Source organism: Culex quinquefasciatus, chromosome 1 (genome assembly GCF_015732765.1).
Source record: "Culex quinquefasciatus strain JHB chromosome 1, VPISU_Cqui_1.0_pri_paternal, whole genome shotgun sequence".
In the NCBI taxonomy this organism is placed as follows: Eukaryota; Metazoa; Arthropoda; class Insecta; order Diptera; family Culicidae; genus Culex; species Culex quinquefasciatus.
In genome coordinates, this window is record NC_051861.1 from 5161208 (window position 1) to 5173773 (window position 12566).

The 12566-nt window shown below is 39.9% G+C and overlaps 3 protein-coding genes across 3 annotated transcripts; 2 read left to right on the top strand and 1 right to left on the bottom strand.

Annotated features, from left to right (window-relative positions):
- Positions 1-210: 210 nt before the first annotated feature.
- Positions 211-1323, top strand: LOC6040882. The gene is made up of 2 exons (XM_001850159.2): positions 211-454; positions 511-1323. Exons 1-2 carry the CDS (start codon positions 351-353, stop codon positions 1265-1267), a joined length of 861 nt encoding a protein of 286 aa, XP_001850211.2. The 5' UTR covers positions 211-350; the 3' UTR covers positions 1268-1323.
- Position 1324: 1 nt separating this feature from the next.
- Positions 1325-8190, bottom strand: LOC6040883 (histone RNA hairpin-binding protein). The gene is made up of 5 exons (XM_001850160.2): positions 7905-8190; positions 7581-7822; positions 7404-7509; positions 6862-7327; positions 1325-1629 (listed from the first exon to the last, which is right to left on the bottom strand). The coding sequence occupies exons 3-5, from the start codon at positions 7486-7488 to the stop codon at positions 1596-1598; spliced, it is 585 nt and encodes a 194-aa protein (XP_001850212.2). The 5' UTR covers positions 7489-7509; positions 7581-7822; positions 7905-8190; the 3' UTR covers positions 1325-1595.
- Positions 8191-10427: 2237 nt separating this feature from the next.
- LOC6040884 (protein C12orf4 homolog) lies at positions 10428-12290 on the top strand. Its single transcript, XM_001850161.2, has 2 exons — positions 10428-11106; positions 11164-12290. Exons 1-2 carry the CDS (start codon positions 10573-10575, stop codon positions 12196-12198), a joined length of 1569 nt encoding a protein of 522 aa, XP_001850213.1. The 5' UTR covers positions 10428-10572; the 3' UTR covers positions 12199-12290.
- The last annotated feature ends 276 nt before the right edge of the window (positions 12291-12566 follow it).

The window sequence follows — 12566 nt, forward strand, 5'->3', positions numbered from 1 at the left end:
TTTCTTGGTCCTTGGTCCTTTTAAAAAAAACTCCAATTCCGTAGTTCTATCATCTTGAGGTAGGGTTGGCGAAAAGTCATATTTGACCACCCTAATGTACAGATTTTTTTTCCGACGCGAGTGCAGATTTCTTCAAGGTGCGCGAAGAAACGTCAAAATTTGGTTGCGTTCTGTGCATGTTATCAAATGATGAGTGGGTTGTCCCTCGGTGACAATTTGTTTACAAAAATAACCATTAAAAAGAAAAGTGCTAATTTCAGGGTCGATTCGTTCAATAAATTTAAGCAAATCGCATAAAAATAGTAAGTTACTAATCGGTTCTTGAAAATAAAGACATTGAAATCACTGCCATGAGTACGTTACCGTTTAAATCCCGCTTCAATTGGACCGTCGTCGACGGAGATCCTTCCCGCCAAATAACGCACAACATCCTTTCGAATGAGCCCTCCGAACCGTAAGTACCAAGGTGGCCACCTTCGATCCCAGTTGTATAATATCCCTCTCTTCCAGCGTCTCTCAGGATCGTCTACTCAATCCAGATGGCTGCGTAGTCCTGGCCACTCCGGACGATTCCGTCAAGCCCGTGTTCTGCGAGCAAACCGTTTCCGTAAGTCCGGTTTACCAAGTGACGCGACTCGCGCTCATTGCCGAATGTGCCAAGCTGGAGTTGCACGTGGGACGCACCCAAGAGTACTACCAAACCTACCAGGGCGAGCTCATCTTCCAGGCCGACGACTCGCAGCTGTACCGATTCGATGTCGAGTTTGAAAACGCCGGAATCGCCGAATTCATGCTCCGGTTCATAACACCCCCCGGGGAACCGCTCTGCCTGTACGGAATGCACCTGCTCATCGAACGCAACACGAACCCGCTGGGACTGCTGGCCAGCGACAGCACCCTGAACCGGGCCATGCTCGACTGCCAGCTCGACGACCGGAAGTTGTCCGAAACGGCGGCCCGCTGCAAGGCCTTCATCGTGGCCTCGATGCGCAATCGGATGTTTGGCAGCCAGAACGTGGTCAACAACAATCCGGACGCGGAGAGCGGTGCGTCCACCGGCACGGCGAGTGACACCACCAGCAGCAGCATTAGAGCGACGGGAGGTGGTTCCGAAACGATGGCCATTGGTCGGTACATCGACGAGAAGTTCCGACAGTTGGAGGCGAGTCTCGAGGCGAAGCTGCAAGCGATCGAAACGCGACAGAGCGAAAAGCTGGATCGCATCCTGGCGTTGCTGCAGGGTGGCAAGAGTAATTGTGATAATTAATTTTTTAGATTGTAAAACTAAATAAGTAAATAAATGTTCCTTCCTGTCTCATCATAGTTCAGTTAACATAGTTTTGTTTTATTACGTTCTTTGATTCACTTCACACACTTATTGTGTTTAGCACATGTGGATTACTTTAACGGGTTACATATAAATAAAGGTATTTTATCTAAATATTACGATTAATAATGTATATTTATCAGCAGGCATGTGGTTGCTTCCAACAACCATAGGGGAGAGGGAGGATGAAAAAAAAACAAAACAGTGGCAACGACGCGATCAAATGCGAGAATAGAAAAGCGCGCAAAAAACGGGTTCCGCAATCCGATTAGTTGTCTTCAGCGGGGCCATCGTTGTCGGGTCTGAAAAAGGAGAAACATTGATTTAGAACAACACTTAAAAGTTTTACCTTTTCTTTTTTTTACATTTTTGCGCTAATAAATTTTTATTAACATAAGACTAATTTGTTCAACAACAGCAACGGGAACTGCCACAGATTAACACTAGATTGGACATATTTTTCAAATAATCATAAAGAGGTGTACACTAAAACCAGACAATGTGATAAAACTGTGAATTTTTTTGATTAAAAAAAACGTTACAAAATTTAGCATAGAAATAAAAAAAATAATTTAAAAAAACTAAATCCAAGGTTTTAAAAATTCTAAAATTAAAAAAAAATCAAATAAAAAAACACATAAAACCTACAATTAAAAATTTCAAATAAGGGTCATTCCATCTGAAGCGGAACAGCATTTGAAAATTACCCTCTCCGATCCTGCTCAAATTTGGCAGGGCTGTTGATAATATCAAAACATACAAGAATCCCGAATTTCATCCAAATCGGACCACCCCCTCAAATTTTGTACCTCCCCAAAAAATCGAATTTTTGGCGATTTTTGACCAAACCTCCTAGTTTCAAACGACGATAACTCAGGAACCACAAATCTTAGAGGGTCGGTCTTAGACTCAATTTTGAAGAAAATTGGACGTAGAATCCATATCCGTGATCAAAATTTTGTTTAATTTATGTTTTCTACCTGTATTGCACAATTGAAAACTTTAAACGGTCGTATCTCAAAACACCCCAACTTATTTTTTTTATTTGACCTCACCATTGTGTTCCTTGCCCAATTTTACATAAGAATCACCTATCGACAAAAATGAATATGTTTCGTTCCAGAGATATCGAATTTTAAAGTTTTGTGTTTTCGAGATTACCTACATCAGCTTCATTCGCCGCATCTGCTAGAAGCACACAGGCGGGCTTATCAATAATTGCTACCTGTTATTTTATTGAAATAATATTTCATCATAAATAATCTTTATCAAATTGGGCAAAAATTAACTGTATAACACTGTAGGAAACTGGAGTTTAACCGAGAAAATGTATCTGCTTAAAAAATGAACGAAGTGAATTTCTGTGTTAACCCACAGGACAGAGCAATTACGACACACAGTAAAGGGCAGAATTGGATTCCGACGGAGCGAGCAGGAAAATGCAATTAATCTTGTTAGTAACACTGAACAATAAGTGCACGATACATTATTGAGTAAAATATGAATCAAAATAAATAAAATTTGTTGATACGTTGTACTCTTGTGAAGGACGATCACAAGGAGTAGGAAAAGGATTTCTGGAAAGTATAAAACTTTAAAATGTAAGAAAATCACAAAGTTTGATCTGCGAATTTAGTTGCGATGATTTTGACACCGTCCGAACAACAGTGTTTTTTTTCTTCTATCATTCTTGGATTCTTGGAACACAATACGGCTGCTGGCCTCACGTATAAGGATTTTTTTTTAATTAAATGTACCTTGACCAAAATCATCTTTTAATCAAATGAAGCTGGTTCACAATATAAAAATTGACTTAATATGATCAATCTTTTAAACCATGAATCAGATTTGCCAAATCAAAGTGTCAATAATAAACTAAAAAAACTAAAACTTAAAATAAAAATAAAGCAGGTTTTGGGGGTTTTTGCTGAATGGCACTATTTTGCTACTGCCCATGATAAAGGCCCTAGTCATGGCCTCGCAGGTACTCTAAAACGGTTAGCAACACGTAAAAAACGGTGCATAAAAAATATCCCAATAAATATTTCTTTCACAAAAATAGATTGATCTAGGTAGGGGAACAGCACCTAATTCCAGCGTTCCTCTAATGTTGCCATATCAGAGCTAGGAGCGAGGACTTAACCTGTCAAACATACGAGAATTTTTCCTATTAGCCATTTGCACAAATATTTGCGTAAAATATAAAAATAAAAATTATAAAAAAGCCACTTGAATAAAAATTTGCAAAAAAAAGTAAAAATATAAATTAAATTAATCATCTCCCAGAACAGCAGGTAGCAGTTATTGATAAGCCCGCCTGTGTGCTTCTAGCAGATGCGGCGAATGAAGCTGATGTAGGTAATCTCGAAAACACAAAACTTTAAAATTCGATATCTCTGGAACGAAACATATTCATTTTTGTCGATAGGTGATTCTTATGTAAAATTGGTCGGGGAACACAATGGTGAGGTCAAATAAAAAAAATAAGTTGGGGTGTTTTGAGATACGGCCGTTTAAAGTTTTCAATTGCGCAATACAGGTAGAAAAAATAAATTATTCAAAATTTTGATCACGGAAATGGATTCTACGTCCAATTTTCTTCAAAATTGAGTCTAAGACCGACCTTCTAAGATTTGTGGTTCCTGAGCTATCGCCGTTTGAAACTAGGAGGTTTGGTCAAAAATCGCCAAAAATTCGAATTTTTGGGGAGGTACAAAATTTGAGGGGGTGGTCCGATTTGTATGAAATTCGGGATTCTTGTATGTTTTGATAGTATCAACAGCCTTGCCAAATTTGAGCAGGATCGGAGAGGGTAATTTTCAAATTTGGACTTTTTCGTGCACAGTTGAGATGGAATGACCCATAAATAAAATTTTAAAATGTTGATACAGTTTTAACTCAATTGGGTAAACGGCCAAAACCTCGGTTAAAAACCATTTTAAAAGTTTTGAATTTAAGATTTTTTCGTTCTTAGCTAGTGGAAATATCTATTTTTTTTTTCTTTTTTTTTATCGCGACCAACCTTTAAGAAATTTTATTTTTTAATGAAGAAAAACTAATTCAGAAAGTATTTGATTAAAAAAACTCGTTTTATGTTTAAAGGCTCCAAAAGAATGAAAGCAATTAATCCATTTAAAAAAAAATCCTCAAGAGACGGTCAAGGCAAGGGTCATGAGAAAAAATTTTCAAAATAGAAAATACAATATTTAAATACCTAAAAATTGAACTTCAAAAATATAACCTCAAAATTCGCAATTCGCAATTTTCAGTGTAAGAACGGGCCTTGACCGATCTTATGCACTAGGTTCCCGATGAACACGCACTGCCCTTACACCTACATCTCACCCTTGCTCTGAGTCAGCACGAGCAGCACGCTAGAACACGCTTTGAGTGTTCGTGCCAGGCAAACTTCAAAAATATAACCTCAAAATTAAATCAAAATCTAAAATTATAATATGATAAAATTTTAAATTTCGAAAGTCTAAATATTCAAAATCTATGAATTTTTAAACAGTTTATAATCCAAAATCCTCGCTAAAATTTCACTCCGAAGGAAATTTAATTTCCGATATTTAAAATAATGTTTTCTCATAATTTCAAAATCTCTTACATAAAAAAGGACTTCAAAAATTGTGAAATTCAAGAATTTAAGCATCTAAGAATTTAAGAATTTAAGAATTTAAGAATTTAAGAATTGAAGAATTTAAGTATTTAAGAATTTAAGAATTTAAGAATTTAAGAATTTAAGAATTTAAGAATTTAAGCATTTAAGAATTTAAGAATTTAAGAATTTAAGAATTTAAGAATTTAAGAATTTAAGAATTTAAGAATTTAAGAATTTAAGAATTTAAGAATTTAAGAATTTAAAATTTAAGAATTTAAGAATTTAAGAATTTAGAAGTTGAGAATTTAAGAATTTAAGAATTTAAGAATTTAAGAATTTAAATTAAAAATTAAAGAATTAAAGAATTAAAGAATTTAAGAATTTAAGAATTTAAGCATTTAAGAATTTAAGAATTTAAGAATTTAAGAATTTAAGAATTTGAGAATTTAAGAATTTAAGAATTTAAGAATTTAAGAATTTAAGAATTTAAGAATTTAAGAATTTAAGAATTTAAGAATTTAAGAATTTAAGAATTTAAGAATTTAAGAATTTAAGAATTTAAGAATTTAAGAATTTAAGAATTTAAGAATTTAAGAATTTTGCAATTCAGAGTTTTGGAGAACCTTTCAACTGAGATCAATTCATAAGCCTTTGCAGGGAGGATACATATTTCTACGTTTAGATTTTGCTAACTGGGTGTTCTTTTAGGGAAAATTTTTGAATTTCTGAAGCTTTGAATTTTGAATAATCTTTTTTTTTTCGTCAAGAATGTTTAAATTTAGAAAAAATAATATTTCTACCGATTCAATTCCATTCCAAAATTCGAAAGTGGAGGCCAGCTTCTGGTACGTCCAATCAAGCTCATATTTGGCACCCACCAGAACAAGCCCTAATAATAGTTTTTGTTACACATTCTAACGTCTGTATCTTCGGGAAAAGTTTGTAATATTTGATTTGCAAAATTAAAAATTGAATAAATCCAGTATAAAATTAAAAATAAATAAGGTTAAAAATCATTACTCAAAACTCAAAAGAAATTAAATATTCAAAGCCGGTGATCCGCACGAAACGCGCCATCCGCGTGATCCGCACCGTCCGTAACAACCCTGATAAATGCTATAAATTTCAAAGTAAAAATATGTGTTTGAAATTTTTTCGAAAGTATTTTTTCGAAAGTACTCAAATATTCAGAATTTGCAATATGGGTATCAAACGAAGCGAAAATTTTTATGCTTTTCAACTTATTAGATTTTTTTTATGAAAATACTAAAATTTTCACAAAAATGTTCGAAAATACTAAAATTTTTAAAATATACAAAATGGATATCAAACGAAGCAAAAGTTTGTATGCGTTTTCACTGTATTAATTTTTTAATATTAAAATTTTTCACAAAATAACGTATTTCTACGAAAATACACAAAAATGTTCAAAATATGCAATATGGGTACTAAACGAAGCGAAATTTGGTATGCTCTTCCACTTTATTATAGTTTTTTTTTTTCAAAATGTTCACAAAATACCGTATTTTTTCGAAAATACAAATTTTAAAAAATTGCAATATGGTTTTCGTATGATTTTTCAATTTATAAGTTTTTTTTAAATACTTAAATTTTCACAAATTACCGTATTCTTCAAAAATACTCAAATTTTCGGAACATGCTTATCAAACGAAGCGAATTTTTTTATGCTTTTTCACTTTATTAGAGTTTTTTTTTTTTGAAAATTCCAAAATACCAAAAATAACGTATTTTTACGAAATAACTTTCATTATTTGCAATATGCTGCCGTTCTACGCATAATTGTCCCATGTCAGTTTTTGACGATTTTGACTTTATGCCATTTTTAAGTTTAGTCTGATGTGTACAAAATGTCGCTGGATACGGGCAGTAAAGGGTTTACAAAAAAGCAAACACATTTCCCAAAACTCACCGCGCATCCGGATCGAAGCAGTGCAGCTTCTTGCGCCACACCCGCACCAGCCCGTCCCAGGCCCGGCGGCTGTACTTGATGTGCTTCGGGGGCGTCTTCGGATGCTCCTTGGTGCGCTGCTCCCTCGGAACCTGCCGCTGGTAGTTTTCGTAGCCGAGCGTGTTCTTCCCGTAATCGATCTGCTTCTGGCGACGCACCAGCACCTCAATGTCCTTCTCGTACTCGACCGGGCGCCGGCTGCTCTGGCTGCTGCCATCGCCCGAGTCGGTACTCTCCCGCCGGAACCGTTCCCGCCCGTGGTCATCCTCGTGCGTTTTGGTCTTTTTGTGCTGTGCCAGGTCGCGGTCTTTGCTGTCACCGTCGTCTTCGTCCCCTTCGTCGCCACCGCCGGACAGCCGCCGCTTGAACGGGGACTTGATCATGTCGCAGCGGATCAACTTTTCGTACTTTTGCACGTTGGCGGAATCTGCTCGGAAAGAGAAGTGAAGAGAAGGTGTTGTTTTTTATAACCTACAAGTTCCGCCGGACACTTGGACACTCACCAAGAATGTCGATCTCGATCTGCCGGTTGCCGCTGGTGTTGTTGCTGTCGTCCAAGGACATTTGGCTGTCGGAGTTGGTTTGCATTACGGTGCTGCTCGACGACTTCTGAAACAATAGAAGGCAAAAGTTTTGTTTATTTCAAAGTCTCCACCCAACTCAACTCCTCTACCACGTACCGCTAGCGATTTTCTTGCTCTTCCTGTTCCTCCTTGATGACCTGGTCGGCCCAGTTGAGGGATTGACGTTCGCCACCGGTTCCCAAAGTTCCTCCGGACGACGACGACGACGACGCTGCTGGCTTGGTTTGATCTTCTTCTGTCGGGTCTATTGTTTCCTTCTTTATTGTTGTCTGCTGCGTTGACAGATCCGTCAAGGCCGTCTTGTCAAGGCGATGCGCACCAACAACGAGATTGCAAAACTAAGGGGGGATAAAATCCGGAACAGTTTCGGTAAACGAAGTGCAATTTTTTCTCTGAACATCTCCGGATATGGTTACTCACCGACATGGTGGCTGATAAAATGCGTTCTCTCCCGTCCAGGTAGGTAAACCACAGTCAAAGTATTCAAAAAATAATAATCCGGAAGCTCGAAATAAATTTTCCAATTTTGTCTTATAAAATTCAAAATATTTCACTTTCTCTACGTAAATCAAGATCACTAAAACGATTCCACAGGACTGTGTGTCCTGTTGGTCAGCTAACTTGCACTGCGAACCCGGAATAATCCCGATGCTCTGGATATCGAGGACGGAACTCGGCAAACAAACGAAACGCGATCGACTCTCTCGGCACAGCAAGCAACACAAGCGCTTGGTTTGGTGGAGGGAAGCGCGCCAATTTTGTAAACAAATTTAACCCTGGAACGTACGCAGCCAGCAGGGAAGGGCTGCCGAAAGAGAGCTTTTTAACCTTTTCTGAATTTTTCTTTTTTAAGTCCAATAAACAAAATTTCCAATAGAGCTTTATGACGTTTCGCATACGCACACTAGCCCACCATCTGATTTTGCTGGCCGGACAAAATTTAACCTCAATCTTTTTCGTGTACGTACCCGCAATACATACGCACGTAGAAACCTCTATTCAAAGGTGAGTTTTCAAAAAGCCGTAAGAGCCATCGTTTTTTCCTAAAGCGGTATACGCACTTCGGAAGGAACCGGTCAAGGAAAAAATCAAATGGGCAGCAGCGACAGCGCAAGCAAGTCAGAGAGGGTGAAGAAAAGCCCCAAGAAATCGCTCCCTCTCCTTTGTTCTGCTGTTCGTAAAGCTGTTTCTTGACCCTTTTCCTTCCGATCTGCATACTAGCCTTAATAATTTAATTGTAAAATATGATTTATTTTTAGTTTGGGGCCATTTGAAAGACGTGTAGATGAACCTAGGGGTTAATCACTTCGATTATACTGCATACGCGTATCATACGCACATAATATTCTCATTGTCTGCATACCGTATTGACGATATAGATCCCATATTCGTCGTATTTGAGGTCATACACACAAAAAAATATTACGGTAATGACAAAAGTAACTTACTTTTGAATTAAAAAGTTGATAAAATTTGCTACATTAAAAGTTTTTTTTCTTGTTTTGAAATTGAAAACTTTTGCTGCTACAGTTTTTGAAAATCTCATTGCTCACTGATTTAAAAGTTTTTACTTTTAATTCGACTGTAAAATTTCTTTCATTTTGACGTTCTCGTGTAACCGCGGTGTACGCCTAAGTCGCAAATGTAAACATACACTTTGGTGGGTCCGGTGGTGCTGGTGAGTCTAGGACGCAAAGCAAAGCTGACCGCGACAGCAGCCAGAACTCGGACGCGGAAACCTTCGTGAGTCAAACAGCAGCAGCGGAACGCCTTCGAAGGAGGGTGGTGCAGGAGCGGGACGAGGTCGAGTACTAGAAAAGGATAAGGCCAGCTTCCTGCAGGAACTGCAGCTGTTCCACGGCCGGAATGCGTAAGAAGGAGCTTGGGTGTTTTGTGGGGTTTGTGATTGATTTTGTTTGTTTTTGTAGGATGAGAGGTAAGAGGGTAAGAATGTGGATTCGCACCGGTTTTATTGGGTGGTGGTGGCCCGGGATGGAAGGTCAATTCGCGTGAGGACTGGGGCGAGATCATCGAGGAGATGGCGCTGCCGAAGCGTTGCGTTGAAGAAGATTAACTTCCAGTTTTTGGACAAGTTCGCGAAAGTTTATTTTCACGATGGGCCTCCGACGAAGAGGCGGACGACGAAAAGCTACATAATCGGAGGTGGTCAGCGCAGATGTTCACTCGGTGCCGGCGAAGTAGAATTACGTGCTCAAAATCGAACTCCGTTCCGAGGGCCTCATCAACTCCATGTTCCGGATGCGCTTCCAGCATCGGGAACTCCCCGTTCAGGCACTTTACTTTCCAGCCGGGAAACGTCGACCATCCTTCCCGAATCAATGGCCAACTCCTCCAAGACTGTCCTGATTGAGGCCGGAAACGTGACCATCGTGTTACACTGCTGTCGCGCGTCGAAGCCTCCACCCGGAAGCTATTGGAGAAGCGTGCTAAATGACGTGTATTCTTTCCATAAAAGGTTTCTTTTCCAATTAAAAGTAAAATACTTTTACCAATACAACGATTTTGTTCCATAAATGCATGGTAGTATAAAAAACTTTCCAACTTTTAAATTGAAAAGTTTGAATTTTCTACGAATATTCACCAACGCGAACTTTTAATCCAACGAACGATCTTTTTAAATTTAGGGTAATTTTTCTTTGTGTGAATAAACCAAATTTCCAGTTTTTGCTTTTTGGGTGTTTTTGAAACCGCCTTGAGTCAGGGATATTTAAAAACACCCAAAAAATAAAAAACTAAAAATTTGGTTTATTGGACCCATTAAAAAAACTCCAGAAACATTTTCAATCGCATTTAAATTATCAAATCGAAATAGTCTGTTTTTTTCTTCAAAATATTTTGCAAACAAACACCGCGCGAAGAAACGTCAAACTCTCCGCAGCACGCAGCCAAATCATGAAATGTCAAAACTGGGGCAAAGCTCACATTCCGTAACGCAAAAAGCTTATCAGCAAATTTCGTTCGCAAACAAAACAAATTAAAATCTTGCACTTTCTTTTTTGTGGGTGGCAAATTTTCTCCTGAAAACTTGTAATTTGTTGCTTCATTGGGTACGATTTTCCTGGACCCGATGTCGCTCGAACCGTCCAAAGTGGTGGACTTCCGGTACGAGTACCAAAACTGCGACGACACCATGGCCAAGCTGGTATATCCGGTGGAGATTCCGTTCCGCGGTCTGGTTCCGGAATTGGCGCACCGGATCGTAGCGGAGCGAATGGACCCGATAATGAAGTTTCTGTGTGCGGACCAGGAGCTGCTGGGGGCACTGGAGCGGTTCGTTCAGCAGGAAAATGAGACGTTCTACGACGAACGGGACGAGGGCTTGCTGGAAAAACTCCGAACCGGGCAGGTTGATGTGGATTCGGTGGCGCTGGATCTGGAGCGGCTGTACAAGGACGAGATACTGGAGTACGCTGACCGGGTTGGTCCGTCGGACGAGGAGATCTTTGCGCAGAGCTACCACCAACTGGTGCACTCGACCGTGCTGTCGGAAATCTTGGCCAAGGAGCGGGAATACGCCACAACTATTGCCAATCTGACCGGTTCCATGGCCCAGCAGATGCAGACGATGCACACGCTGCACCAGGAGGAGATTGAGTCGAAGGTTTGGCTTTGAGTTGTTGTTTGTTGGTTTCTGTTAAAGATGATTGGTTTATTTCAGATGAAACTACTGGATATTTCTGTTACGTCGGAAAATATAAACCATATTTTGGCTAAACAATACGGTATGCAAAACATGATTCGGAAACAGTGTGAATCTGAGCTAGAATCTACAAAGGGCCATCAAAAGTACGAGTACCGTGACTGGATAACGACCCACATTGACGAGAACTTTTTGGCTGAATCGACTGAATCTCCCACCCAGATCGGAAATCGCTGGTCAATGATCAGCACGCAAGGTCCGTCTATGGAGGAAAGTTTCACCATTCATCTGGGCTCGCAGTTGAAGCACATGCACAACATCCGAATTCTTAGCACCAAGATCGGTGACCTGTGCAGTCCTCTGTACAGTGAAAACAGCTTTGGAGGCCCGAACGTGGCCCTCGGACTGTACTCGAGTTCTTTGTGCGGAATTGTCGTGCTGACCCCGTCCGGTAACGTCCAACCGGACACGGAGATTCGCCGAAACGCCAACATGTCAACGGAGTTTCACTTTGACCAGATTGACGTGCAGATCGAAAAGATCCAGAACGATTTGCGTAAGTTGCGCGAATGTCCGGACGATGAGCAGGGCGCCGCCGCGGCCAGAGTGGACAAAAACAGCACCCGCTTGAAGCCCGGCGACGTGTTCATCACGCGCCACTCCAATCTGTCCCATTCGCACGTAATTTTCCACCTCATTTCCGACGAAACATTCCAAAGTCCGAGCGAGATCAACTCGCGCCACCCGGTCATTCTGGGGCTGCGTAACATTCTGAAAATTTCAAGCCGCCACGACATCACCACGCTGACAATTCCGGCCCTGCTGCGGCACAAAATGTCCGAGGACATGACCGTTTCGTGGTGCGTGCGGCGTGCCGAGCTGGTGTTCAAGTGCGCCAAGGGCTTCATGATCGAATCATCGAGCTGGGGTGGGGCGGAACTGAACACGCTGCAGCTGCTGCTGCCGCACGACATATCCGAGGAACTGTTCCGGACGCTGGCGGACATGGTGCCACACGTTTTCCGGGTGGCCAATCCGAAGGTGCTGCAGTAGGTGGCGTGCAATCTCTATGAAAATAGCTGAATTACTAATTGTGTTATATTCCTCTTTAGTGTTGGATTAATAGCTTGTAACCTCCAACGTCATTTAACGTCATTTTCTAGTGCATTTTATCACACGCCTTTTAAAACTTCCACTAAAACAAAAAAACCAAAATAATCCCTTTTTAAAAATTTCCCACCATTATAGAATGACCCTGAGCTCAGCAAATCCCATTGAAAATCAAAATCCAAATGTCAAATTTTGCGTCCCCATTATTCCGATAATCACGGGAGAAAAAAATATTGTTTCAAAAGACACATACATAAACAATAACCGAAACCAAATTCATTACCTATCTTCCTGCAACAATCACGTACCTA